This window comes from Protomyctophum bolini, assembly GCF_963924005.1.
Source record: "Protomyctophum bolini genome assembly, chromosome: 13".
Classification (NCBI taxonomy): domain Eukaryota; kingdom Metazoa; phylum Chordata; class Actinopteri; order Myctophiformes; family Myctophidae; genus Protomyctophum; species Protomyctophum bolini.
Window position 1 is genome coordinate 24,958,575 of NC_137874.1, and position 26,288 is coordinate 24,984,862.

The 26,288-nt window shown below is 41.1% G+C and overlaps 1 protein-coding gene and 2 long non-coding RNA genes across 4 annotated transcripts; 1 reads left to right on the forward strand and 2 right to left on the reverse strand.

The window, feature by feature from the left end:
• Positions 1-2,602: 2,602 nt before the first annotated feature.
• On the reverse strand, positions 2,603-6,913 carry LOC308326975. Of its 2 annotated transcripts, XR_013965149.1 has the most exons (9): positions 6,787-6,913; positions 6,270-6,381; positions 6,091-6,191; positions 5,573-5,684; positions 5,386-5,490; positions 4,699-4,959; positions 4,380-4,476; positions 3,852-3,938; positions 2,603-2,858 (listed from the first exon to the last, which is right to left on the reverse strand). It is a non-coding gene; the product is annotated as an uncharacterized lncRNA (long non-coding RNA). The 2 variants fall into 2 exon arrangements; XR_013965150.1 differs by having other exon boundaries at positions 5,386-5,684.
• A 244-nt stretch (positions 6,914-7,157) lies between these two features.
• Positions 7,158-8,590, reverse strand: LOC308326976. The gene is made up of 3 exons (XR_013965151.1): positions 7,877-8,590; positions 7,628-7,719; positions 7,158-7,218 (listed from the first exon to the last, which is right to left on the reverse strand). It is a non-coding gene; the product is annotated as an uncharacterized lncRNA (long non-coding RNA).
• Positions 8,591-16,100: 7,510 nt separating this feature from the next.
• On the forward strand, positions 16,101-25,954 carry acat1 (acetyl-CoA acetyltransferase 1). Its single transcript, XM_080779876.1, has 12 exons — positions 16,101-16,237; positions 17,626-17,673; positions 17,854-17,971; positions 18,130-18,225; positions 18,967-19,067; positions 20,595-20,738; positions 21,355-21,505; positions 22,547-22,642; positions 23,166-23,279; positions 23,877-23,941; positions 24,453-24,610; positions 25,583-25,954. The coding sequence occupies exons 1-12, from the start codon at positions 16,187-16,189 to the stop codon at positions 25,701-25,703; spliced, it is 1,263 nt and encodes a 420-aa protein (XP_080636002.1). The 5' UTR covers positions 16,101-16,186; the 3' UTR covers positions 25,704-25,954.
• The last annotated feature ends 334 nt before the right edge of the window (positions 25,955-26,288 follow it).

Here is a 26,288-nt window from a genome sequence, read left to right on the forward strand (position 1 = left end):
GCAAATAAAATAAAATAAAATAAAAATAAAATACTGTATAACATAAGTTCCTTATTATCTGGCTATTGCCAATAACATCCCTCATATGCTCATTGCATAGCCTACACATTACATGTAGGCATATTGCTCTTGCAGAAGTCAGGACTCATGAAGCACTGTTATGAAATAACAATAAGGCTGTTCTCCAGTCCTCAGTAATTATGTTGGGTATACATACAACTTCTGAATTGATGCCATTTGTTGTGGGCTACCGGCAACGACGTCGAGTCTGTGGGGGCTATGGGGCTGTAGCCCCCATGAAGAATTAAATAGCCCCTTTTAGCCCCCATGAAGATTTTCGTGGACATTTTATATTAACATTACAGATTTTCTGGGAATTATTGACCCTCTGTGACTCCGTCGCAAAATTCCGAAAATGTGAACCTCTCCGCAGGCTGTTCAGAGGTGTTAAAAGTACTCAAATGCTAATCAGGTTTCTTTTGTTTTCACCTAGCCGCAGGTATTATATGCCTACAGTACAGTGCCCATAGGCGGCGGGTGTGTAAGGCTAGGGAAGGCTTAGCCTTCCCAAAAATTATGCTGGGTATTTTTTTAAATATATATAATATATGTGCGCAGCATTATATATATAGAAGGCTATTTTGTGTGTAGTGTGTGCGTGTGCGTGTGTGTTGTTGCTGCTCCCTGGTGATCGGGTAGGTAGGCTATACAGCAACTGGCCTAATCAGCATATGATTGGCTACTATTGGTATGTCTGTAAACCTCGTCCGCTTCCAGTCGCTTTGTAGCAAACAGTAGCGCGCGCTGGTTTGTTTTGGGAAACAGCAAAACGCAAAATGTATTTTCCAAGGCAAAGATAAAGTAATTCAGAAGAAGAAGCTATGACTCGGCTGTCAGAACTCAGCACCACCACCAGTGCCCGCACGGTTCACACCACTGCAGCAACACTGACACGTTCAGCGGAGTGACTGCTGTCTCTGTGCCGTCTGTGAAGAGCCATGAGCCGCGACTCCCGGGAGGGGCAGCAACACCGCCGGGTAATCTACACAGACTATAGTGAGACTAAACACACTGACTCTAGAAAAGACCCATATCGTCCAAAATAAGCGAATCAGTCGTTGTCTGTGTATAGGCGAATTAATTGGTAAAAGTACGCTAAATAACTCATTTTTAGACCATTTGGGAAATAAATAAATCCGCGGCGGCGCGATCTAAGGGTAATGGACACATAACGGACACCCGGGTATAAATGCAATAATTTATTAACAAGAAAATAATGAATATTTACAGATATATGACATGTTAAAGAAATCTGTCGGTGAGCACTTATAACATAGTTGAAACAACAATAATGAGACAGAGTATTGGAATAGAATGTATTCGAATACGGAGACAGCAGTGACGCGTTACAATGGAACACCGTACTGACTCAACACATCTCAGTCAGGCTTTAGCTTAAATACATTATTACCCCCCCCCCCCCCCCAGGGGTGGGTGGGTCTTGTATACATGACATCAGAAGACTCCTTCAGAACCACACATGTCACAGGTCACAGACAACAGCTTCTCATGGCTTGGTTTATGACGTCCTTAAATGTACAAGCATTCCACATTTCCTTGACATTTCCCCCATTTATTCATTTAAGAACTCAAAACCAATATCACAACTCTCCGGACGTAGAAGTAGGCGAAACGACCCTGAAATCACATATCAGGTAAAAAAATTCCTACAAGGCTCTCTTTAAGTCTATCAGAGCAACCGCCCTCAGGCCTACGTTACACAGCGTCACCACAGTTTTATAACAACAAACAAGGCGAAGCCGTCCGCTCAGAACTGTCCACTTGACAGTGTGCTGCAGGCGTCACGTGGTTAAAACTGCACAGAGCAATCCAAACCGGCAGTCTTGTAGCTCCTGCACAGGGCTCAAACACAAAGCACTAGGCTATTGCACATCTCATCCACAAGCTCAGCTTGCAGATTGGCCATCTTGACAGAACAGCTGCAAACGTCACAGCTTTCCAAAGACCGGAAATTGTCACCGCACAGGTGACGCAGCATCATTCTTCTGAAGCACATGATCGCAGAATTCAGAGTCCAGAGTGCCAACAGCACTTCTATCCCTCATTTAGGAAACCAGCGTGGAGACGTTCGCGGATAGCAGACTAGCCATGCAACAGCTGTAGTGAGTCTACAGTCCACCTGCCTGCTGGCAATATAGCCTGGTTGTGATATGTAGATGTGATTGATATTTTTTGTTTGTTTTTTTAAGTCATTCTATAACAACACAAAGTAATTGAATTTATTTTATGTATTAATTGTATTTTATATATTACTATGTTATTACTAATTTTATGTATAACTATATTACTAATTGTATTTATTTGATGTATTACTATGTTATTACTAATTTTACTTCATGCATTACAAATAGTATTTGTTTTATGTATTACTGTTATTACTAATTTTATTTTTTGTATTACTGTTATTACTAATTTTATTTTTTGTATTACTGTTATTACTAATTTTATGCATTACTATATTGATAATTTAATTTATTTTATGTATTATTGTCTATATTACTAATTATATTTATTTTATCCATTACTATGCTATTACTAATTTTAATTTACTTTTATTTTACTATTTTAATTTACTTTTATTTTACTATAATCTATTTTTTTATCGTTCGTTTTATCCATTTATTTATATTATTATCTAGTTATTTATATTGGTTTATTATTTTATTGTTTAGAGCCCTGATTGATCACATCTACATATCACCACTACCAGTCAGGATCTGAGTGACTCAGAACCCTGGTGACCTCCAGATGGAGCCACACAGGAGACCAGCAACGTCCTAATGAAAAGAAAGAAATGCTCATTACTACTTTGTTCATAAAACAATATTGATTGAAATATTTATTAACAGTTTGCAGAATTACAGTACATGTCAAGCACAAACTCAATACAAAGACTGTTAACTGCAAGTGGACGACCCAATTAAGCATTACACTTGTTTACAAGAGGGTCCACCATGTTCAATTCTTCAAAACATTTAGAGACGTACAAAGACACTTCTATATACCGGTAGTCAAAGAACAGAACAGGAATTCATCATAAAGGAGGTAAAAAGGGAAAATAAACGTATACAGTGAGGGGAAAAAGGGAGTCAAGGGATTCACATGTCTTAATGACTGTTGGTAGGGCGTTCCACATTTTGGTGGCATAGGAGTGAAAATAATTTAGTCCCTTGTTTGTGCCGAATCTGGGTTGTACATGGTTCGTTGCACTCCCTCTGGTGTTGTGGGTGTGGACTTCGTTAACATAAAGGAAGTATCTAGACAGGTACATGGGTATCTTGGTGGTGTATCGAATCTTGTGGACCAGACCCATTGCAAGATGCTGTACTCTGTCGTCGACCCTAAGCCATTCCAGCCTGTCAAAGTGGGCAGGAGTGAGGTAGGTTCGGGGGGTGAGGCCAAGTAGGAGCCTGACCAGTTTGTTTTGGGAGGTCTGGAGCCTAGTTTTAAGGGCCTTTGAGGTGCTGTGGTACCAGGAGGTGCATGCATAGTCAAAGAAACCTTGTACGAGGGCTCCTGTTAAGGTCTTCAAGGTGTTTTTGTTGACCAGTGAGGAGATCCTGTAAAGGAATCTTGTTCTTTGGTTGACTTTTTTGATTACGTTGGTGGCCATTTTATCACCGGAAAGATTAGCCTCCAGGATGGAACCTAGGTAGGTAATTTCATCTTTACGTGTGATAACATTGTCACCAACTCTAACCAAGAAGCCATTTGCCTTGCTGAGATTACTATTAGATCCAAAGAGAATGGATTCAGTTTTGTATAGTTACCTTGCTGTGATGTAACTCCAAAGGTGATCAGAAATAGTTGCTCCATCAGCTAGAAACGTGCTCTTCACCGGCATGATGATCTTGTTCCTAAAAAAAGTCTATAGTCAACCCTAACTGATTACAGAACATGATATAAAAAAACACAACTAGAAGGATTTAGGCCTGTCACAATTACCTAATCGCCAAGTATTTGAGATACTTTTTTTAGAGATTAGTCATAATCGTCTCCATGTTGAAAATGTTCATATATTGTCAAACATTTTAAAGAAATAATGGAAGCAACCGATCTACAAGCTCTAAACGTGTCACTTTGTAATTTTCTTCTCTTTTAGTGTATAAAGTTGTTGAATTATGCCATGTGCAGCTTTTTGTTTACAAAGCCTACAAAAGCCAAAGTTTTATTTAGAATGTTATGTTATGACGCAATTAAATTGTTACTAGTAATTTATTTGAGAAACAATTAAATCGGCCATTATAAAACCTCAAATTCCGACAGGCCTAAACGGGTTCCAGTGATGTCTACCGAACCTTCCAGCTCCATCCGAGCCTCCCAGCGACCCAGAAGTCCTCAGCGGAAACACCCAGGGAAAGCTTCGGATCTCGGGCATCGGCTGAGATCTCCATTCTAACAAAGAACGAAAGACAGACAGACAGACACACACGCACCCCAAATTAGCTTTGCTGTGTGTGTGGGTGTGTGTCCTGTCACAACATACACATGCACTTACAGTAACGTTTAAGAATAGGGATTGACCGATTATCGGCAACGGACGATTATTGGCTTTTTACTATAAAGCCTATAAAAAAGCCCCAACCCTAAAGCGGTTCGTACTGTCGAGTTCCTCACCGAAGCGGTTCGTATATGTTGAGTTCCTCTCCGAAGTCCTCCAGCGTCTACCCAGATCTCCGCCCTCTGTCCTCCCATCCATCCAGGCCCAGGTCGGAAGTCCTCCAGCGTCTACCCAGATCTCCGTCCTCTGTCCTCCCATCCATCCAGGCCCAGGTCCGAAGTCCTCCAGCGTCTACCCAGATCTCCGTCCTCCCATCCATCCATGGACAGACCTGCAGATCTCTAGAGGCTCCAGCTGCGTCTACTGCCATTTCCATCCTGAGAGAGAAAGAAGAAAGCATTAGCTCTACAAGCTCACAACACGTTGCAACGCGGTGTGAGCTTGTAGATCTGCTATTTTTGCTGAACGCTCCCTCAGAATAGGGATGCTGGGGTTGAAGTGGTAGTGTCATTAAGACTTTGATTAGCTTGGAAGGCTGACAGACATTCAACCACAGTGCCACTAGGAGGCATCAACACATGTACAGTCCTCAACATCTTTTGTCATTTTTTATTCAAGTGCTTCTAAAAGCAGATGAGATATTGACTCTCAAACTATTGTGCATTTATTATTTGTCATTTAGATTTATCATAAAATATTTAAAACATTTGGATGACTGTAGTAAATGATGCCATTCTTCGTGCCATAACAGTACAAAAGCAGTTATCCATCCTCAGAAACAAGCCATAACTATTCCTACTCACAGCTCATCAGAGTCCTCTGAGGAAGCCCCCGGGGGGGGGGGGGGGGGGGAGCTTTGGAACGGATCTCTGTCCGGGAACATCAGCTCGTCTATCGATATCTCCATTCTAACAAAGAAAGAAAAGAAAAAAAACACACCAAATTAGCTTTGCTCTGTGTGTGCGTGTGTGTGTGTGTGTGTGCGTGTACCCTGTCCAGCAGTGGCGTTCCAGCGACGTCTACCCAGATCTCCGTCCTCCCATCCATCCATGGACAGACCTGCAGATCTCTAGAGGCTTCAGCTGCGTCTGCCATTTCCATCCTGAGAGAGAAAGAAGAAAGCATTAGCTCTACAAGCTCACAACACGTTGCAACGCGGTGTGAGCTTGTAGATCTGCAATTTTTTGCTGAACGCTCCCCCCAGAATAGGGATGCTGGGGTTTTAAGACTTTGATTAGCTTGGAAGGCTGACAGACATTCAACCACAGTGCCACTAGGAGGCATCAACACATGTACAGTCCTCAACATCTTTTGTCATTTTTTATTCAAGTGCTTCTAAAAGCAGATGAGATATTGACTCAAAAAATTATTGTGCAGAGTCATTTAGATTTATCATAAAATATTTAAAACATTTGGATGACTGTAGTAAATGATGCCATTCTTCGTGCCATAACAGTACAAAAGCAGTTATCCATCCTCAGAAACAAGAAAGAACTATTCCTACTCACAGCTCATCAGAGTCCTCTGAGGAAGCCCCCGGGGGGGGGGGGGGGAGCTTTGGAACGGATCTCTGTCCGGGAACATCAGCTCGTCTATCGATATCTCCATTCTAACAAAGAAAGAAAAGAAAAAAACTACACCAAATTAGCTTTGCTCTGTGTGTGCGTGTGTGTGTGTGTGCGTGTACCCTGTCCAGCAGTGGCGTTCCAGCGACGTCTACCCAGATCTCCGTCCTCCCATCCATCCATGGACAGACCTGCAGATCTCTAGAGGCTTCAGCTGCGTCTGCCATTTCCATCCTGAGAGAGAAAGAAGAAAGCATTAGCTCTACAAGCTCACAACACGTTGCAACACGGTGTGAGCTTGTAGATCTGCTATTTTTTGCTGAACGCTCCCCCCAGAATAGGGATGCTGGGGTTTTAAGACTTTGATTAGCTTGGAAGGCTGACAGACATTCAACCACAGTGCCACTAGGAGGCATCAACACATGTACAGTCCTCAACATCTTTTGTCATTTTTTATTCAAGTGCTTCTAAAAGCAGATGAGATATTGACTCTCAAACTATTGTGCAGAGTCATTTAGATTTATCATAAAATATTTAAAACATTTGGATGACTGTAGTAAATGATGCCATTCTTCGTGCCATAACAGTACAAAAGCAGTTATCCATCCTCAGAAACAAGAAAGAACTATTCCTACTCACAGCTCATCAGAGTCCTCTGAGGAAGCCCCCGGGGGGGGGGGGGGGGGAGCTTTGGAACGGATCTCTGTCCGGGAACATCAGCTCGTCTATCGATATCTCCATTCTAACAAAGAAAGAAAAGAAAAAAAAACACCAAATTAGCTTTGCTCTGTGTGTGCATGTGTGTGTGTGTGTGCGTGTACCCTGTCCAGCAGTGGCCGTCGGGAGTCGAACCCGCAGCACGCCGTCCGGCTGGCTTGGCAGCATAGGTGCCCAGACAGTTGAGCTAACCGTCCGGGCCACACTTAAATATTTAATTGCAATTTATTAGAGCGACAATAATCGTCCAGTAAAAAGAAACCTCATAATCGTGAAAGGCCGGTTCTTACTGGGCGGTTCCTCACCGGGCAGGCCCAGGTCCGAAGTCCTCCGGCATCTACACAGATCTCCGTCCTAAGAAAGAAAGAAATAAAGACTACATTAGCTTTTGTTGAGCTGCATATTCAGAACCACTTAAACCCTCTATAGATTTGATAAAACAGACCTTTAAAGAGAGCATTTGGTATATGCTCCGATTTCACTCTACACAAATTGATTTGCCAAACATAGCAGATCTACAAGCTCACAACACGTCGCAATGCGGTGTGAGCTTGTAGATCTGCTAATTTGGCTGAACGCTCCCCCCAGAATAGAGATGCTGGGGTTGAAGTGGTTAAAAAAAAGTGTCATTAAGACTTTGATTAGGTTGGAGAGCTGACAGACATTCAACCAGTGCCACTAGGAGGAATCATACTGCCATGCTATACTTCGTACCATAACAGTACAACAGATATCCATCCCAACAAGAAATATTCCTACTCACAGCTCATCAGAAGTCCTCAGAGGAAACGCCCGGGAGGGAAGCTTTGGAACGGATCTCTGTCCTTCCACGACGTCTACCACGACCCATCCACCCTAAGAAAGAAAGAACGAAAGATTAATTTAAGTGACCAAGAGCCAGATATATGTACATTGTGTCCTTTCACATCATACACAAAATGTATAGAGAACATTTAAAACAGAAGCAGACCATACCACTCGCAGTAATAGAAAAGTCTAAGTGGTTTCTTACTTTGAGCCGCCTTCAGAGCCCCCCATGCAGATTCATCCATGGACAGCGAGAACTGCAGATGTCCACCTGTAGGGGCTCCGGTTGAGCCTCGCAGCATCTGGAATGAAGACATGGTGGTTATAGTCTATGAATGGCATTGCACATCACTCACTTGTTGCTGCTGCCAATAGGAATTTGTGATGTCTGTGTGGCGACAATTGCTGTGTGTCTGTTTTTTTATAATACATACAATTTATATAGCACTTTTCAAGGTACCCAAAGTTGCTTCACAAAACAGTAAAAACAAAATTTGAAAATAAACTAGATTAAAAAGGTTCAAAACTAGAATTTTTTGGCATGTTTGTGAAGCTTTTCGGTTCCACACCAGTAACTGCTGTTCAACACTAACAGCTACATCGATGACCTCCCTGCAACAACATCAATGAAGTATGGCTATGCAGACGACCCGAGTACTGTGTCCCAGTCTGGAGCCGTAGCTCTCATGTCAAGAAGCTGGATGCTGCCCTCAACACCGGATGGGCCACCCCAAACAAACTGCCTGCCTGTTCTCGCTGGAATCACTCCAACAGAGGTCAGACGAGAAGCAGCCACGCTGGCCCTCACCGGGAAGGCACAGCTGAGTGAATCCCAGCCATCTCCTCCACAAGGTCGTCAGAGACACCACAGCACACGTGCCTCAAGTCACGGTGCCCTTTGCCACAACACACACACACACACACACACACACACACACCAATACATTGAGGACCCCAAATATGTTCTTTGCCAGCACCTCCCCTGCAGAAGTGGGACATCTCGGACAGTGCCCACTGTGAATGCGAGGATCCACTACAGACTGTGGAACACGTAATGACCATTTGCCCCAAATACCGGCCACCGAATGGTGATCGTGGCTTAGGTGACCTAGACGATGACACATTGTACTGGCTTGCTGCAACAGAGCTGAAGTTCTATGGACATACGGCAGAAGATGTTTAAGAAACTTATTTTTTGTAATTTCTTCATTTTTTCGGCAAACCTTTGTGGCATTTAATTTATGGAACATGTGGATGTTTCTTTATTTATTGGTGAAGTTTTAGTGCCACTTGTGGCATTCTTTGAAATGTATTGACACGTTTGATATATGTTTTTGTTAGGGATGTCCGATATTATCGGCCGATAAGGCATTAAAAATGAATAACCCTAACCCTTAATTTTACTTTATTTATTATTTTACATTAAAAACATCTATACAAGCTCACAATACAATAAGACACATGTGAGCTTGTGAGAGATTAGATCATTTTAGATGAGACATTTTGCATGAGTCATTATTAATAATAACTTTTGGTATTTTAAGTACATTTTATACCAAAACCTTTGTACCTTTACTCGAGTACATGTTGAATTGTAACGGAGTATTTCTATATTGCCTACTTTTATTTAAGTAAAAAGTTTGAGTTATGTTTCCACCACTGGAAAAAGCCTGCATATCGGTATCTGTTGATATCGGCAATTAGGAGTTGGACAATATCCAACACTGACTGTCGGACATCCCTTGATTTGTGTGATTTTTGTGGAGCTTTTAGTGAGTTTGTGGCATTTTGTGCAGCTTTTGTTTGTTTGTTTTGTGAACGACCAAAGAGCACACCCAGTATGTATCACAAGGCTATTCCACCAGTCATCTACATCTCATAAGCGGCCATGAACTTAACACCACAGATATCACAATTTGACTTTGGCAGCAGCAAGAAACGACTGATATGCAAAGCTCTTCAGCCATGCTTCTCTCTATACAAACACTCATAATGTCCACATGGACATCTTAGCTGTCAGGATGGGGTGGTTCACACAGGAGACCAGGTTCAGTGTTCTAGCAGCATCTACGGTCATCTCCATCTACATTAGAAAGAAAGACATCAGAAGCTGACCATATCACTCACAGTAATAGAAACATTTTAAAAGGATCTCTGGCTAATAAGACAAATATTCCTTAACATTATACTTGCCATCTATAACTAAAATTGTAAAATATAAACCAGTTAAATATTTTATTTCTTTCATATAATCTTTTACTACATAGGAACTGTTCCCGTCGCAGGTGTATGATGTGTGGTCCAGCGCTATGGAATGCACTTGCTAATAAAAAGTACTTAAAATATTGCTTTGATGCTTATATCAATTAAGCTGTTTTTGTATTAGCAAACACACGGACAGGCCTCTTTCATACTGGAGTAGCCTAATTCATCCGCTTCATTTACAGACATCAGTAAAACGTGACGTGACGTCCGTATTTAGAATACAACAGCAGTGCTTATTTTCCAGATCCAAACTTAGCGTTGCACAAAGCTTTCTTAATAGCGACATCAATTCATTCCAATCCACATTAAATGTCGCGCTCTGCGCGTTCATTCATCCGTATGGTATCGCTCATTTCATTAGCTTCAATAGCGTGACACATCCATGGTTAGATCCTTCCAATCGATCCAATTTCAATACTTGTGTCCGTATCAGAGTAAAGATTTCAACTTGAATGTAGGGCCAATATGCCTTTCTTTCTTTTATCACCAGAGATATACGGTTTAACGTGCTCACACTTTGGGACTTGGGCGTCTTGTTGTTTACTCACTTGTAGTCGTTTGTCGATGGTGATTGATGATGACTGTCAAGTTATTCGGGATTTTCTTCAGAAACCTTTTTGCCCAAACTTGAAAAACGGCTTAGCCGACAGGGGGAACTGTGGTCAACTCAAAAAGACAACTTCTTTCCTTTTTTGTTTGTTTTTACTTGAAATTGTGGTACAGGTAAGTACAGTTGTTGGTTAGGTATTAGGTATTTAGGCATTAGGTTGAAAACCTTAAACAGAGAAAAAGACAAAAAACAAATACAAGCTGTCATTAACTATGTAAGAAAAAAAGGTAGGTGGCTAGCGCACATCCAGTTCCTGTCTGGTGCTGGACTGATAAGGTAAATACAGTGAAGAGAAGAGAGTCCGCACACAGGTTTGCTCCAAGGTGTTTGTTTTTTATTCAAAACACCATAAATATAACACGACGTTTCGGCCGTGAACGGCCTTCATCAGGTGATAATCGGCAGTATATGTGACAACTCCCTTTTAAACCTAGTCGTCACATCACGTGACTGATGACGACTGCATGGGCAGGTGATTCACTAACACCAATAAGTGACATGACAATCAATATGAACATGAATAACCACCACATCAAGCAAGTTTACAATAAGGCAACACAGTTTCCAAAAGAACAATTTCAATAAAACTTGCTGGTTTTTTGCTTGTTACAGACTGTTTTAGTATTTTTTAAATACATTTTTTTAAATATTTTTTATATATTAGATTTTGCATTTTTTGTTTGTTTTTAGTTTTAAGATTTAAAAAGCTTTTGGTACCAAAAGTAGTTTACAGTTTGGGCAGTCTGCTCCAAAATAGTGTTAATCAGTCAGAACAATATCAAAGGGAACAGGTAAGCGACACATGAAGGCTAGCATTCAAGATCAATCAATGGTTCTCTGGACATCGGCCAGTAAAGCCATCAAGATAAATTTAATTGAAAGTGGACGACCCTGATAAAAGACAAGTAACGAGAAGTATACTTCACAAGACCAAAAGTCTTAAATAATAAGTATAAATAGATAAATATCAAAAAGAATACAGAGTCAACATGCAGTTCAAGTTCACACAGGGGAATCTGATTGTTAAGTCCTTGCTCACTATTTACTATTTAGGTCCAATATGCCTCCCTTCTTAAGAGGAGGTTGTGGATATCTCCACCTCTCCGTGGTAGCTGCACCCTCTCTATGCCCACATACCGGAGCGATGCCACGGCATGGCCCATTTTATTAAAGTGTTGGGCTACTGGGCTTTTGGGATTGGTGTTTCTGATGTTGGATCTATGTTCACTAATACGTGTTTTTAGGGCTCTACTGGTTTGTCCCACGTATGAGAGGCCACATGGGCATGTCAACATGTATATAACGTTTGTGGTTGAGCACGTAATTGTTCCTCTGATTTTAATGGCCTTGCCTGTATGTGGATGGTTAAACGCGTCACATCTGGTGGTGAAGTTACACTGTGCACAGGATCCACATTTGAAATTGCCTGTAAGGACATTTTTGTCCAAGAAAGTACGAGGTGTTTGGGGATTATGATCCGATCTCACCAACATCGATCTGATGTTTGGTGCCCTTTTGTATACTATCTGTGGTGGTCCTTCGTACGCTGATTTAAAGGCGTTGTCAGATTGGATTATGTGCCAGTGTTTTTTTAGGATGTTATCAATTTCTTTTCCCTGTGGAGAGTAAGTCAAGAAGCACATGGGTCTTTTCTTTTGTGATTTGGTTTTTGTACTAAGACACTCTGTCTGAGAGATATGATTAACCTTGTCTTTAGCCTCCTGGGTCCATTGGTCTGGGTATCCTCTCTGTGTGAACCTTACTGACATGCGTTGACACTGTTCCTCATAAGCTTCCTCTGTGCTGCATATTCTTCGCACTCTGTTGAACTGACTGATGGGTAGGCTCCTTTTCAGGGCTGTGGGATGATAAGAGTCACAACGGAGGAGAGTATTACGATCAGTTGGTTTGCAATATAGGTTGGTGGTGAGTGTATTGCCTACTTTGACTATCTTGATATCCAAGAAGTTAGACTCACTTTTGTCTACGTCCACTGTGAAACGAAGATGCTCATTGCGGCTGTTGAGGTAGCCATGGAAGTTGGCAAGGTCCTCTTTTGTGCCTGAGAATACAATAAAGATGTCATCGATAAAGCGTTTGTAGAACTTGACTAGTTTGTGGAACGGATTTACTGGGTTCAATATGAACTTGTTTTCAAATAGTCCCATGTATATGTTGGCTAGCTGTGGGGCCATTTTGCTGCCCATCGCACAGCCCACCCTCTGTAGATAAAAAGTATCTTTGAATAAAAAGTAGTTGTGTTGCAAAACCAAAGCCGTCTATAGAAAGTCTATATACAAATATCCCTCACCAAGGAGCCCTAGAGGCTATCAAATATTTTCTAGAACTACGACCCAATGACAACCCTCCCAACACTAATTGTATCCTCGATCTGACGGCTTTGGTTTTGCAACACAACTACTTTTTATTCAAAGATACTTTTTATCTACAGAGGGTGGGCTGTGCGATGGGCAGCAAAATGGCCCCACAGCTAGCCAACATATACATGGGACTATTTGAAAACAAGTTCATATTGAACCCAGTAAATCCGTTCCACAAACTAGTCAAGTTCTACAAACGCTTTATCGATGACATCTTTATTGTATTCTCAGGCACAAAAGAGGACCTTGCCAACTTCCATGGCTACCTCAACAGCCGCAATGAGCATCTTCGTTTCACAGTGGACGTAGACAAAAGTGAGTCTAACTTCTTGGATATCAAGATAGTCAAAGTAGGCAATACACTCACCACCAACCTATATTGCAAACCAACTGATCGTAATACTCTCCTCCGTTGTGACTCTTATCATCCCACAGCCCTGAAAAGGAGCCTACCCATCAGTCAGTTCAACAGAGTGCGAAGAATATGCAGCACAGAGGAAGCTTATGAGGAACAGTGTCAACGCATGTCAGTAAGGTTCACACAGAGAGGATACCCAGACCAATGGACCCAGGAGGCTAAAGACAAGGTTAATCATATCTCTCAGACAGAGTGTCTTAGTACAAAAACCAAAACCAAATCACAAAAGAAAAGACCCATGTGCTTCTTGACTTACTCTCCACAGGGAAAAGAAATTGATAACATCCTAAAAAAACACTGGCACATAATCCAATCTGACAACGCCTTTAAATCAGCGTACGAAGGACCACCACAGATAGTATACAAAAGGGCACCAAACATCAGATCGATGTTGGTGAGATCGGATCATAATCCCCAAACACCTCGTACTTTCTTGGACAAAAATGTCCTTACAGGCAATTTCAAATGTGGATCCTGTGCACAGTGTAACTTCACCACCAGATGTGACACGTTTAACCATCCACATACAGGCAAGGCCATTAAAATCAGAGGAACAATTACATGCTCAACCACAAACGTTATATACATGTTGACATGCCCATGTGGCCTCTCATACGTGGGACAAACCAGTAGAGCCCTAAAAACACGTATTAGTGAACATAGATCCAACATCAGAAACACCAATCCCAAAAGCCCAGTAGCCCAACACTTTAATAAAATGGGCCATGCCGTGGCATCGCTCCGGTATGTGGGCATAGAGAGGGTGCAGCTACCACGGAGAGGTGGAGATATCCACAAACTCCTCTTAAGAAGGGAGGCATATTGGACCTACACCCTCCGCACCCTACAACCCCATGGACTAAATGAGGACTATGAGTTATCTGCCTTCCTGTAAATAGTGAGCAAGGACTTAACAATCAGATTCCCCTGTGTGAACTTGAACTGCATGTTGACTCTGTATTCTTTTTGATATTTATCTATTTATACTTATTATTTAAGACTTTTGGTCTTGTGAAGTATACTTCTCGTTACTTGTCTTTTATCAGGGTCGTCCACTTTAAATTAAATTTATCTTGATGGCTTTACTGGCCGATGTCCAGAGAACCATTGATTGATCTTGAATGCTAGCCTTCATGTGTCGCTTACCTGTTCCCTTTGATATTGTTCTGACTGATTAACACTATTTTGGAGCAGACTGCCCAAACTGTAAACTACTTTTGGTACCAAAAGCTTTTTAAATCTTAAAACTAAAAACAAACAAAAAATGCAAAATCTAATATATAAAAAATATTTAAAAAATGTATTTAAAAAATACTAAAACAGTCTGTAACAAGCAAAAAACCAGCAAGTTTTATTGAAATTGTTCTTTTGGAAACTGTGTTGCCTTATTGTAAACTTGCTTGATGTGGTGGTTATTCATGTTCATATTGATTGTCATGTCACTTATTGGTGTTAGTGAATCACCTGCCCATGCAGTCGTCATCAGTCACGTGATGTGACGACTAGGTTTAAAAGGGAGTTGTCACATATACTGCCGATTATCACCTGATGAAGGCCGTTCACGGCCGAAACGTCGTGTTATATTTATGGTGTTTTGAATAAAAAACAAACACCTTGGAGCAAACCTGTGTGCGGACTCTCTTCTCTTCACATTAACTATGTAAGGTCATACTTAAACAAAAACAATAACTGAAATTCACTCATTTCACTCGAATAACCATAGTTACTAATGTAACCTACATGACTGAATCACTAGTCACTTGGGTAATCTAAATAAACAGGTTGTTTTAACTCATATTTCTTCCATAATTCAATTCAAGATCATCACATCAACTTAGCAAGCCTATATGCAACTTAAATCAAACTTATAGCTAATTATAGCAGTTAAATTTGGCCTAGCAGCACAAAAACATAAATAACTTTTATAATAAATTTAAGCAACAAAATAAACTTCAATGCAGTAACAATTAACGCACCAGTGGCATTCCCCTTGATGGCTTGAGGTTTCGGTCTTCCCAGCTCCAATGTTTGCAGTTCAGTTCATGAAAAGTCTTTCAGTTTGTTCTGCTTCTCTCCATGCTGTGTTCTCCACTGCTGCTGCTCTCATACTGGACAAACACTTCCTGTTTTCAGTGCCTCGCCCCAATCAGTGATTGTCACCAGGTGCTGACTACTCATGATCAGTGATTGACACCAATGATTGATGCCAATTAGGCCAATTAGGGGTTTTGACAGCACAATGACTGCAACAGGTTGATATTATTGTAGGAGTTTGTGTCGTGTGAGTGTAATGGTTTCAAAATAAACGGGGCAAACAAAACAAGAACAGGCTCCAGACATAAACTAAATAAAGGTCTCAAAAAACAGAGCGCAGGGTTCAATAAACAAATAATAAAGTACTTTTCTTTCTTTCTTTCCTTTCTTGTTTGTGCGTTGCGTGCGAGCTGTTGAAATCTGTGTCTCTGCTCCGCTCGGCCGCGACAGTCCCCCCCCAACGCAATTCTGGCTACCCAAAGTAGGCTACCAGTGAAAACATCAACTTCTTTTTTCCCACCGCTGCGGGGGGGGGGGCTGCGGGGAGCCCCCATGAGGATCATCAGAACTCGTCGGCTCCTTGTATATATACTCTAAGGTCGGCTCTGGCTACCGGTGGCACCTGCGTTAGACTACAATAACCAAAATGCATGAGTTTCTGATGACGTCGAGCACACGCACCCACACATGCGATTGGCTGATGAAGTTGCCCCTCCCCCCGCTGTAAGGCTGAAGGTGAAGAGGGTTGATCTGTCCAATCTATCTGTGTGAATCATTCAGTCTGCTGTTTTAGTGCAACATAACATTATGTCATCGAGTGGACTTTTAACCATGCGTTCTCGAAGTTGCATGCGGCTGGTGAGTAGTAGGGCGGTGACTTGGGCACGTCTGCATAAAAAATAGATTTGTTTTATCTTCGATGTCGCAAAGACGCAAACATGCTAGTGCGCTAGCCACACTCACAGACAGACTAGCTCTGTTACTCCGTTTGGAACCTCTATACTGTATCTACGCTTTAGCTCAGCGTAGACATAGAGGTTCCAAACGGAGCTACAGACATAGACATGCACGTTGTAAACACAAGGCCAACTTAACACATTGTTGGCAGAGGGGTAGCGTCCTTGAACAAAGTGTTAGATCCTTCAGCTTTTGTTTATATTTTTTGCTGTGGGTTTAACTTAGCTCTGGTCCGTTGAACTTATGCACGTGTCTTTACCGAACGTTTTTTAGTTAGAAAGGCTCAAGCAGTGTTGCCAACTTAGCGGATTTGTCGTCATATTTAGCTTCTTTCCAGACCCCCCTAGCGACTGAATTAGTGAAAAGCTTCTGGCGAGAAATCTAGCTTTTTTCCCCTGGTGAATTGGGGACAAATCGTGTTGACAGGCGCCAGATATGCGCCAGAGATAAAATCATTTTTTTGTTTTTCTCAGCCTCAAATCCGCTAAATTGGCAAAACTAAAAGTGGTCGGCGCGTCTGGTCTGGCTCACAGGTCACAGCAGGCTCAGTGGCTTCCTCGGCTCGGTTATGTGCACACTGCACAGACTGTCTACCAGTGCTTCCTCCTTTCTTGCTCTGCCTAGGCGAGTGCGCTCCGGTGCGGTATTTCCGAACGCGCCTCTCGAGCTCGACAGAGCAAGAAAGGAGGAAGCACTGGCAGCTCAGTTTAGTCTGCTAGTAAAAATAAAATACACACTCGGATGCTTAAAGTATTAACCTTCTAATTCCTGTATGGATCGGAACAAAATAGCGTTCTAAACATTAGTTGAATTGTGGTATGTTTTTTTTATTTTTATATTACAATGAGTTTAAACGATGTGTTATCAAATGAAGAGATGATACAAACTAAGTGCACATAAATGACAAATGTTTTTCTGGGCTGGCTACATATTTTCGTTGCTAGGGGCGCCTAAAAGTCGCTAGGGACGCAAAAAAGTCGCTAGGGGCGGCGCGCGCTACGCGCGCGCATATCCCACCCCTGGCGACTTTTAGCGACTTTTCGAGGAGCCACTAGCTACTTCCGTCACTGGAGAGTTGGCAACACTGGGCTCAAGGTTATTGACACAGTAGGGTAGGGGCACGTGTAACTGTAAGTAATACCATCTTTTGTAAAATTATAGAAATACCTTGATCTTTAGAGATGAAAAGAGCTGAATTTTAGAATGGCAAAAATACCTTCAAACAGATGCTACAGTTAAGCAAAGGTGGTTCTGAATGGCGGTGTGTAACGTTTTTCCTGTCACTCCAGGTTCACAAGTACCTGTCAAGGAATTATACATCTCGCCCTTCTCTAAATGTGAGTACACTTTAAAAACAAATAACAATTTAAAAATGTGATTATTTCAGGCCAATAATCTAGTTTAAGTGTTTATATATTATGTAACTTATGAAGTTATAATGTAACATATGAGGTAATGTGTATATACAAAATAAAGAAGCTCTGTGAAATTATATTTACTGTAATATATGATCGCAGGAAGTGGTCATTGTCAGTGCAGTGCGCACTCCCATGGGGTCCTTCAGAGGGAGCTTATCATCAGTTCCAGCTACCAAACTGGGCTCCATCGCCATCAAGGGAGCCATTGACAAAGCAGGTATGAAACTAGATGTGGCCATTGAACCTTTATTCCTTAAACACAAAACACAGCACCCTGGACTGAGTTATGTCACCACACAAAATGCATAGTGTATTTTGGTAAAGATCCATTTGTCATTGACTAATTTGACTTGATGTCACATTTCTTGCATTTAGGGATCCCTGTTGAGGAGGTGAAGGAGGTCTACATGGGCAATGTGCTGCAGGCAGGAGAAGGACAAGCTCCCACAAGACAAGCCTTACTTGGGGCAGGTGTGATACGCACACAGTTGATTACTTTTTGGTCCACATCATCAATAGATTCAATACTGTATCACATGGGGAACAAATTAGATATTTGTAATCTCCTGAGAAATATACATTTCTTAACGTATACAAAAAGGAGGATCCCCTCTACCCTAGTGAACTCATTATCTGAAGGCCTCTCCCCGCATGCCTGTATAACAATGCCAAGGTTACCTTAGCGAGACAAGTCTTGAAGCCTAGTTGAGCCAGCTGACTTCCCCTATATTTGTGATTCACATTGAAATGTGATCTCGTGTCCAGCAGGACACGAGATCACATTTCAATGTGAATTGGTAACAGACATTGACTATTATAATTAATTATATTTTAACAAATCATTAAAATCAGACAGTAATGGAGAAGAAGAAGAAAAAAAAAACATAAGGCAACTACAATGAATATACTAGATATTAGAAGTGGATGCAATAGCATCTCCATAGTCTATAGTCAAAGGTCTTCAGGCTGGCATTATGATTGATGAATTACACAGCCACTCAAGCAAACACTGAGTTATCTATTTATACTGACACGTTGGGTGTTGTTAAAAAGCAAAGTGAGGACATGTCAGAAATATTGGAGCAAAGTTGAGTAGGTTTATTCACAAACAGATCATTTAAAATGATAGTGATCCCTCAACACCTGCACAAACTTAAAACACCTGATTGCCATTATTTATTTTGAAAAGCCAACCTGCCTCCCTGTTTACAGGTTTGACTCTTGGCACTCCAGCAACAACCATCAACAAAGTCTGTGCCTCTGGAATGAAGTCTATAATGTTGGCTGCTCAGAGTCTAATGTGTGGACACCAGGTGAAATAGCCATTACACTATAGTTCTCCTACTGGCTTTGAAGACAAAACCAGAACTGACTCTCAAAGGGAGGGTGGGGTTATTATAATAACTATTAACTATAATAATTATTAAATAATGTTGGTCAGTTACATAATGTTATTATTCTATAACCAACAGGTGGCTCCATAACCAATTCCTTATGCTCATTTCATACTGGGCAGCGCAGGAGATTAGATATTCACTCAATACATAATGTAACATTATGTAATTGAGTAATTTCTGTGTTTAAAACGTTTCTGTTAACAGTTAAACAATTAATTGTCAACTCATTATGAGTAACATATGGTTTTAGTACTTGAACGGACCATCTCAACTTAAGTCAAGTCGACTTTTTGTTTGTGCCAATGTTTCCAAAGTGCAGACTGCAGCACCAAATACTACGGGTATTTCACAATACAAATCGGGTTTGTATTGTGATAAATATGGATTCATATTTCTGGGTCCTCCTGGCTTAAAGATTATGTGCACAACCTGATTATTGAAATTCACAGATGATGCATCTTTATCACCACATTTTAGAATTCATCTCAGTTCTGTCACAGGCTAGATATTCATGTACAGGTTAACATTGAAATGTTGTAATGTGATATCAAAGGTCTTTATCAGCGAACGCAATTGCTGTGACCAAAAACAAGATTTGGCAGATGTTATCCTGATTATTAGGACACCTTATCAACTAGCCGCAATTTGCAACTCTAGATTTTTTTACAATTGGCTGAATCTAGAGTTGCAATAACCTCCATCGACTTCCTATGCATTGTTTTGGTTTTGCATTGGTTTGTGACCTCCTGGTCTTAAATTACGTTAAACTCACCAACATTGCAGCTGTAGTCCAAGCTTGAATTATCCTCTTTCGATCTGGTGTCGCTTGTTTATCATAAAAGTCCCCCGTAAAGATGTTATGAGCTACTTTCTGTCCAAAATATTCCAAGAGTGACAATATCGAGCCGCCATTTTGATTTTTGCAACGTGCCATAAAACAAGATGTGAGGGGGAGCGCTTGTTTAATAGAATCTTACCTGCGCAGGTAAGACACCCAAAGAAGAGGCCGACGCCCTAGGGAGGGAGGGACGCTATTAAACAAGCACTCCCCCTCACATCTTGTTTTATGGCATGTTGCAAAAATCAAAATGGCAGCTCGATATTGTCACTCTTGGAATATTTTGGACAGAAAGTAGCTCATAACATCTTTACGGGGGACTTTTATGATAAACAAGCGACACCAGATCGAAAGAGGATAATTCAAGCTTGGACTACAGCTGCAATGTTGGTGAGTTTAACGTAATTTAAGACCAGGAGGTCACAAACCAATGCAAAACCAAAACAATGCATAGGAAGTCGATGGAGGTTATTGCAACTCTAGATTTCAACCAATTGTAAAAAAAATCTAGAGTTGCAAATTGCGGCTACTTATCAACATGCTTGTCATTTCCTGGAACAGAAATGGTGTGTGTTTCAGTGCTGTGTTTTTATGTGTTCTTTTAGGATGTGATGGTGGCAGGAGGCATGGAGAGTATGTCCAATGTACCTTATGTGATGGACAGAGAGACTCCATTTTACGGAGGAGTGAAAGTGGAAGATCTCATTGTTAAAGATGGCCTCACTGATGTCTACAACAAATTTCACATGGTAATAGTGCCATTTTCTTTTCTTATTTCATTGGTTTGATGATGGGGTGACGTGGAAGAGAGACATTTTTGCCCGGGCCGATTCTGCTCAGTCTAGTGTTACAAGCAAAGCTGTGTCTGACTCTGTTTAACCCATTTTGACCTGAGATCAGATTCTAAAAATGTCTTCTACATCCTGACAGTTTTCTGAAAAAGCTATGTTTCTATGTCAGTCGTTCTTCGATTTTTCAAAAATAGCAGACCTACAAGCTATGAGCTTGTAGATCTGCTATTTTTCAATAGCTAAAGCATAACATAATGCTGACACCAAAAGGGGTTCCCACCCAAAATTGGTTAAGACGGCCATGCCACTGATTTTCCAATCATCATTAAGAGAACAAGAGTACTGACTTCTGTCTGGTTGAAAATTGCCCCAGATAAAATAACGCACACTAACAGTGTGGAGTGATCACTGCCGAAACATATACCACATGATACTATTCATTCCGTCAAATGATTTCATAATCAAAATATATTTTGGGGGAAAAGCAATACTTTGATTTAACATATTTTCTGTGTTCCCCCCGAAATGTTATCTATATATCCCTTAATGTATTATGCTTGATTGTCATTACCAGGGCAACTGTGCAGAGAACACAGCCAAGAATAGCCAGATCACCAGGGAAGAGCAGGATGCCTATGCTATTGGCTCGTACACACGCAGCAAAGCAGCATATGAGTCTGGTGTTTTGGCTAAAGAGATTGTTCCAGTTAGCATCCCTCAGAGAGGTACAGTATGGAGAACAAGTTGGTTGCCTTGGGCTGATGTCAGTGGGTTCAATAGGTGATATATGAGTAAGGGATACTGAACCAGGTCATTGTTGTGTAATAAACTGGAGCAGATTGGTCTACTCACCCTGAAGGGGTTTATTTCTCAACTAGAGTTCGGCCCCTCACACCTACGTTGTACTGCTGATCTGACTGCTATGGGCAAGATCTCTAAGGGAACTGTTGTCATCTTCTGCATGTCCACACGTGTTCTGTGTGCTGACTCATCAGTGCTGTCCAGCCCTGATGAAGACCGTATAGGTCGAAACATGTCTGTTCAATAAAGTTGATCCCAGGAACACCTTTTTACAATTTTTATATTTTGTATACCTGCACACCTCCTGAGCACCTGGTTGCTTCCTTGCCTCTGCCCTATTAAAATATGTTGTATAATATTTCATAAGTCTGTCAAATAAGCGTGGTGTGGGAGAAAAAGTTAACTTAAATAATGACTGTTAAGCGCTCGATTTAATTTGTTGCACAATACTATGTGCATCAAGCCCTGCCATTATTTAACTGAAATATACAAGTAGTCAAGAGCTCGAAAAAAAGGTTGATAACAACAGATCTATTCTCTATCCCACGGTTAAGGTCCCTGCACACTGGACGTGTGTTCGGATTTTAGCAGCGTATTTTACGTATGAGTGAGCACTGAGCAGACCTGATTATATGGGCACATTTCCTAATAATGATGACCCAATGTCAGGCAATCTGGTATACTTCCCCTTCAACATTGACGCATCATGATAGGTCACCAGATCATTACTGCACTTTTCTGTGGAAGAAAATAAATCCTTCCCTACATTACTAAATGCATGGTCAGGGACCACATGCAATACCTTCATGGACCACCTGTTGAAAACCCCTGATCCATAGCAATGGTCTGTTCTTTATTGTAGCAGTCTGCTATTGAGAAATAACAGACCGCTGAATATCGTGATTGAATCAGAATCAAGCATTCAATCAAGCTGTGTAATTAATAATAATTACTTGTTTCTGTAGGCAAGCCTGATGTTGTGGTATCAGAGGATGAGGAATGGAGGCGTGTTGACTTCAGCAAAGTCCCCAAGCTGAGGGCAGTGTTCCAAAAGGAAAATGGTGAGTATGGAACAGACTAATTATTAGTGAAGGTGGAAAGGTAACCACTTGAAACCTACCCCTGTTCTAGGGACGACATTTGCTGATCTTCAAGCTCACAATGTGTTGCAATGAGATGCGTTGGGAGCTTGTAGATCGGCTATTTTCGGCAAAGATGTTATGTGGTGTAGTAATGTCATTTGTGGAAATCATGCAAAGTCACATCCAGGGCTTTAATACTATTATGAAATATAGCCATGGACTGCCATGTTTTGTTTGTTTACTTTAAACTAATCTACAATTATGTGATCAACATTCAACGTTAGCCCAATATGGAGATAAGTTATAGACAAAGCTATATTGCACAATTCATGTAGAAAAAGAAAATATCTAGTTAAAGGTTATCATTGTAGAGCTATTTTCAATGTTTAAAGCATATTGGAAAGGATGATACTTTAATTATTTGCTACAGTATTGAAATACCGTACCTTACATTTTGTATATATACATTTCATTTTGAAGTTTTTCTCTGTTGGTTTTGTAGGCACAGTGACAGCAGCCAATGCCAGCACACTAAACGATGGGGCTGCAGCTCTTGTTTTAATGACTGCTGACGCTGCCAAGAGGCTGAATGTAGCTCCACTGGCCAGGGTTGTTTGTAAGTTGCATTTGTTCAGATGTACCACACATTTTGTTTTGAAAAAACAATAGGTCTGTGGTAATGTTACTCATGAACATTGATATTGCTCTATAGCAGTAGCTTTGGCATTCGTGTGTTTCATCTGTACTGCAGCAAAAAAAAGGTTTTAACAGCTGTTACCATGTCGGTATACATCAGCTCAAGTAAAATGCATTTGTATCGCCCTTATTCTCTGTAAAGGGCTGTTCACACAATTCAACACTAACTATTACTACTAATTATTATAGTCATATTAAAAAATATATATATCTGACCCGGGAGGATGGCGTAGCAGTCTCAATCAATAAGGGGAGAAAATCACTAAAGGCGAGGGAAAAAACGTAAATAATATAGTCCATAAAGATCTATTGCAATATACAAAATATACATATTTATCAAAAACATAATGGCAACCGCAAATATGTCTGAGCGGAAACTAACGACTCGGAACACAATAGTTCTGCCTTAGAGAATTTTGGTTCCTACCTAAACTACTGCACTGAAACGGACACAGAGGCAGTTATAGCGGACCCCTGCAAATAATAATAATGCAGCTGTTTATTTTTTTACTTCTAGCATTTGCTGATGCTGCAGTTGCACCCATTGATTTTCCCATCGCTCCAGCATTCGCTGTACCAAAGGTGAGTTTCGTATCCGAATCTGTCTTTGGGGGAGCAGGGGGTTGGCCACGCATGGCAGTTTGGAAATTTGAAAAATGTGTGGTCATTTTGTTATCGGCAAAAGGTTGACAAAAATAGTCCACATGTGCACTCTAGTATGTTAATGTGTGGATTTTTCCTTTCTTCTCAAGCAAAAAAACACTAAATAAAAGTGTATATGCTCCAGAAATGGACATTGCCAGCACGGGAGAGGCAGCATTGCTCAGCAAGTTTCGCTGCCCCTGTTTAGAGATCATTGACGGTGATCAAAAAGTGAAAAATACTCACATGGGGGAGCTCGGGTGGTGCAATGTCCGGCTTTGTCGAGTGTCTACACAATTGGCCCGTGTTCGGGGGAGGGAAGCCGGTGAGGGTGATAATCGTAATAATCAGCGCAAGCCCAGCAAATATACCTGCTGTCCCACATTTGAAGATGTCCATGACTGCACAAATGTTGGAAACTGAAAACACAAACTCTCTCTCTGTCTGCTAGGTCCTGGAGGCAGGGGGCTTGAAGAAGGAGGACATCGCCATGTGGGAGATCAATGAAGCTTTTAGCGTAGTTGTTCTGGCAAACATGAAAATGCTGGACATTGACCCCAGCAAGGTCAACGTCAACGGGGGTGCTGTGTCATTGGGACATCCTATTGGGTAAGCACCTGCCTGGGAAGGATCTGTGGAAATCTGGAATATTGGTAAATGTATCACAGATTTGATTGGACACAAATATTAAAATAGAGAGTGGAGGGAGGGAGGGATGGGAGGGAGAATAGTCTACTTGCCAGTCCATAGAGCCCCATTGTGAACCCGGACATACGATGGGGTACCATTAACACAAACGTCCGGGGTTATTTAATCCATTAAATCAAAGCGCCCAGCGATTTATAGCAGCGAAGGACATTTAGCGACGCATCAGCCGCTATCCCCGATGTAGCTGAAGTAGCTTGATGTAGCCAAAACACTCCCGAGGCGATTGACAACAACGGTAGGTATGATTAATTCTAATGCGACTAGCGATGAGAGTTATTCACGTTTTAAGATTTTTGGTCTCATCGGCTAAAATGGGGGGGAACATTTTCGATGACGTCCCAACCGGAAATGACATTGAATGTTGCGCAACAGACACTCCCAGCCTGTGGAGTGATGTGATCGCTTTTGATATCAATAAATCTATTATTAATCTCCGTCCTGAGCGCTGGGCGTTACTAATTGATTGAACGGAGAACTCCGTCCTTGCTGCTCGGGGTGTTGACATCCAATTTATGGCAACATTTTCAAAATGTCATTATGCTTTAAGTAGCATGGGACGGGTCAAACTAGGGGGTTTTCATGATTCTGAATCCATTGCAAGCATTAGTTGCACGAAAAACACTCATTCTAAAAACACTCAGCTAAAAACAGCCATAGCTGTCATCACAAATATGAAGAGGTCAGCACATTTGGTGTCATGCAATGGAAATGGCCAATCTACAAGCTCACAATGCGTCGCATTGTGATGCATTTGTGAGGAGTCAACAAATTATAAATGAATTGAACATGAACGTTTGCCTAGAATGAAATGCCCCAAAATAGGAATGCCATGTTGAAAGGGGTTTAGTTAATTGATCGTTTGTTTTTCCTCAGGATGTCCGGCGCAAGGATCGTAGGTCATATGGTGCACAACCTAAAGTCAGGCCAATATGGCCTGGCCAGTATCTGCAATGGCGGTGGAGGAGCTTCTTCCATCATCATCCAGAAGTTGTAGAAACATTCTCCCTGTTACATAATATACTTTGTAAGTACTTTGTACTTTGTAAGTATTGTTAACATATCAGTAGACTCCTTTTGCCCTGTATAATACATCTGTTTTAACTTAAATACCACCTGCCTTACTTGACAAACTCCCTATAAATTAATTGAACACTCCCATGTTAAAGACACTCCTTTGTTTGAAGATTGATACAGTATTTACTTTTGAACTTGACATATTGAATAAATTGTTTCTATGAAATTGAATGGTGTTTGCTGGTCTCTGTAGTTTCTTTAGTTGTTTTATTGTTGTAGAATAGTTGCTGATTACATTGTTTTCATTTTACTGGTTGGTAAATATCTCTGTTGAAACTGTACTTGGCCACTAGATGGTGCAACTTCCTTCGATACAAGTGAAATTTATTTTGTCATTAATATACACACAATGTTAATGCATTGTTCTAATTCCTGCTGGTTAATTATACAGTTATCGGTTTTGCTATTGTAAAGTAGGTGTCAGAGATTGTATTTTTCAATGCCCTAAAACAAAGTGACAGATGAAATTGTCCGATTATTTTCCAATGATTTCGATATATCCAAC

What these genes read in the sequence shown, in the direction of transcription:
- acat1 (XM_080779876.1), top strand. Translation starts at nt 16,187, where the DNA reads ATGTCATCGAGTGGACTTTTAACCATGCGTTCTCGAAGTTGCATGCGG. An exon ending in AGTTAGCATCCCTCAGAGAG is followed by an intron (nt 21,506 to 22,546) that starts GTACAGTATGGA and finishes TTGTTTCTGTAG; the next exon opens with GCAAGCCTGATGTTGTGGTA. An exon ending in CAGCATTCGCTGTACCAAAG is followed by an intron (nt 23,942 to 24,452) that starts GTGAGTTTCGTA and finishes TCTGTCTGCTAG; the next exon opens with GTCCTGGAGGCAGGGGGCTT.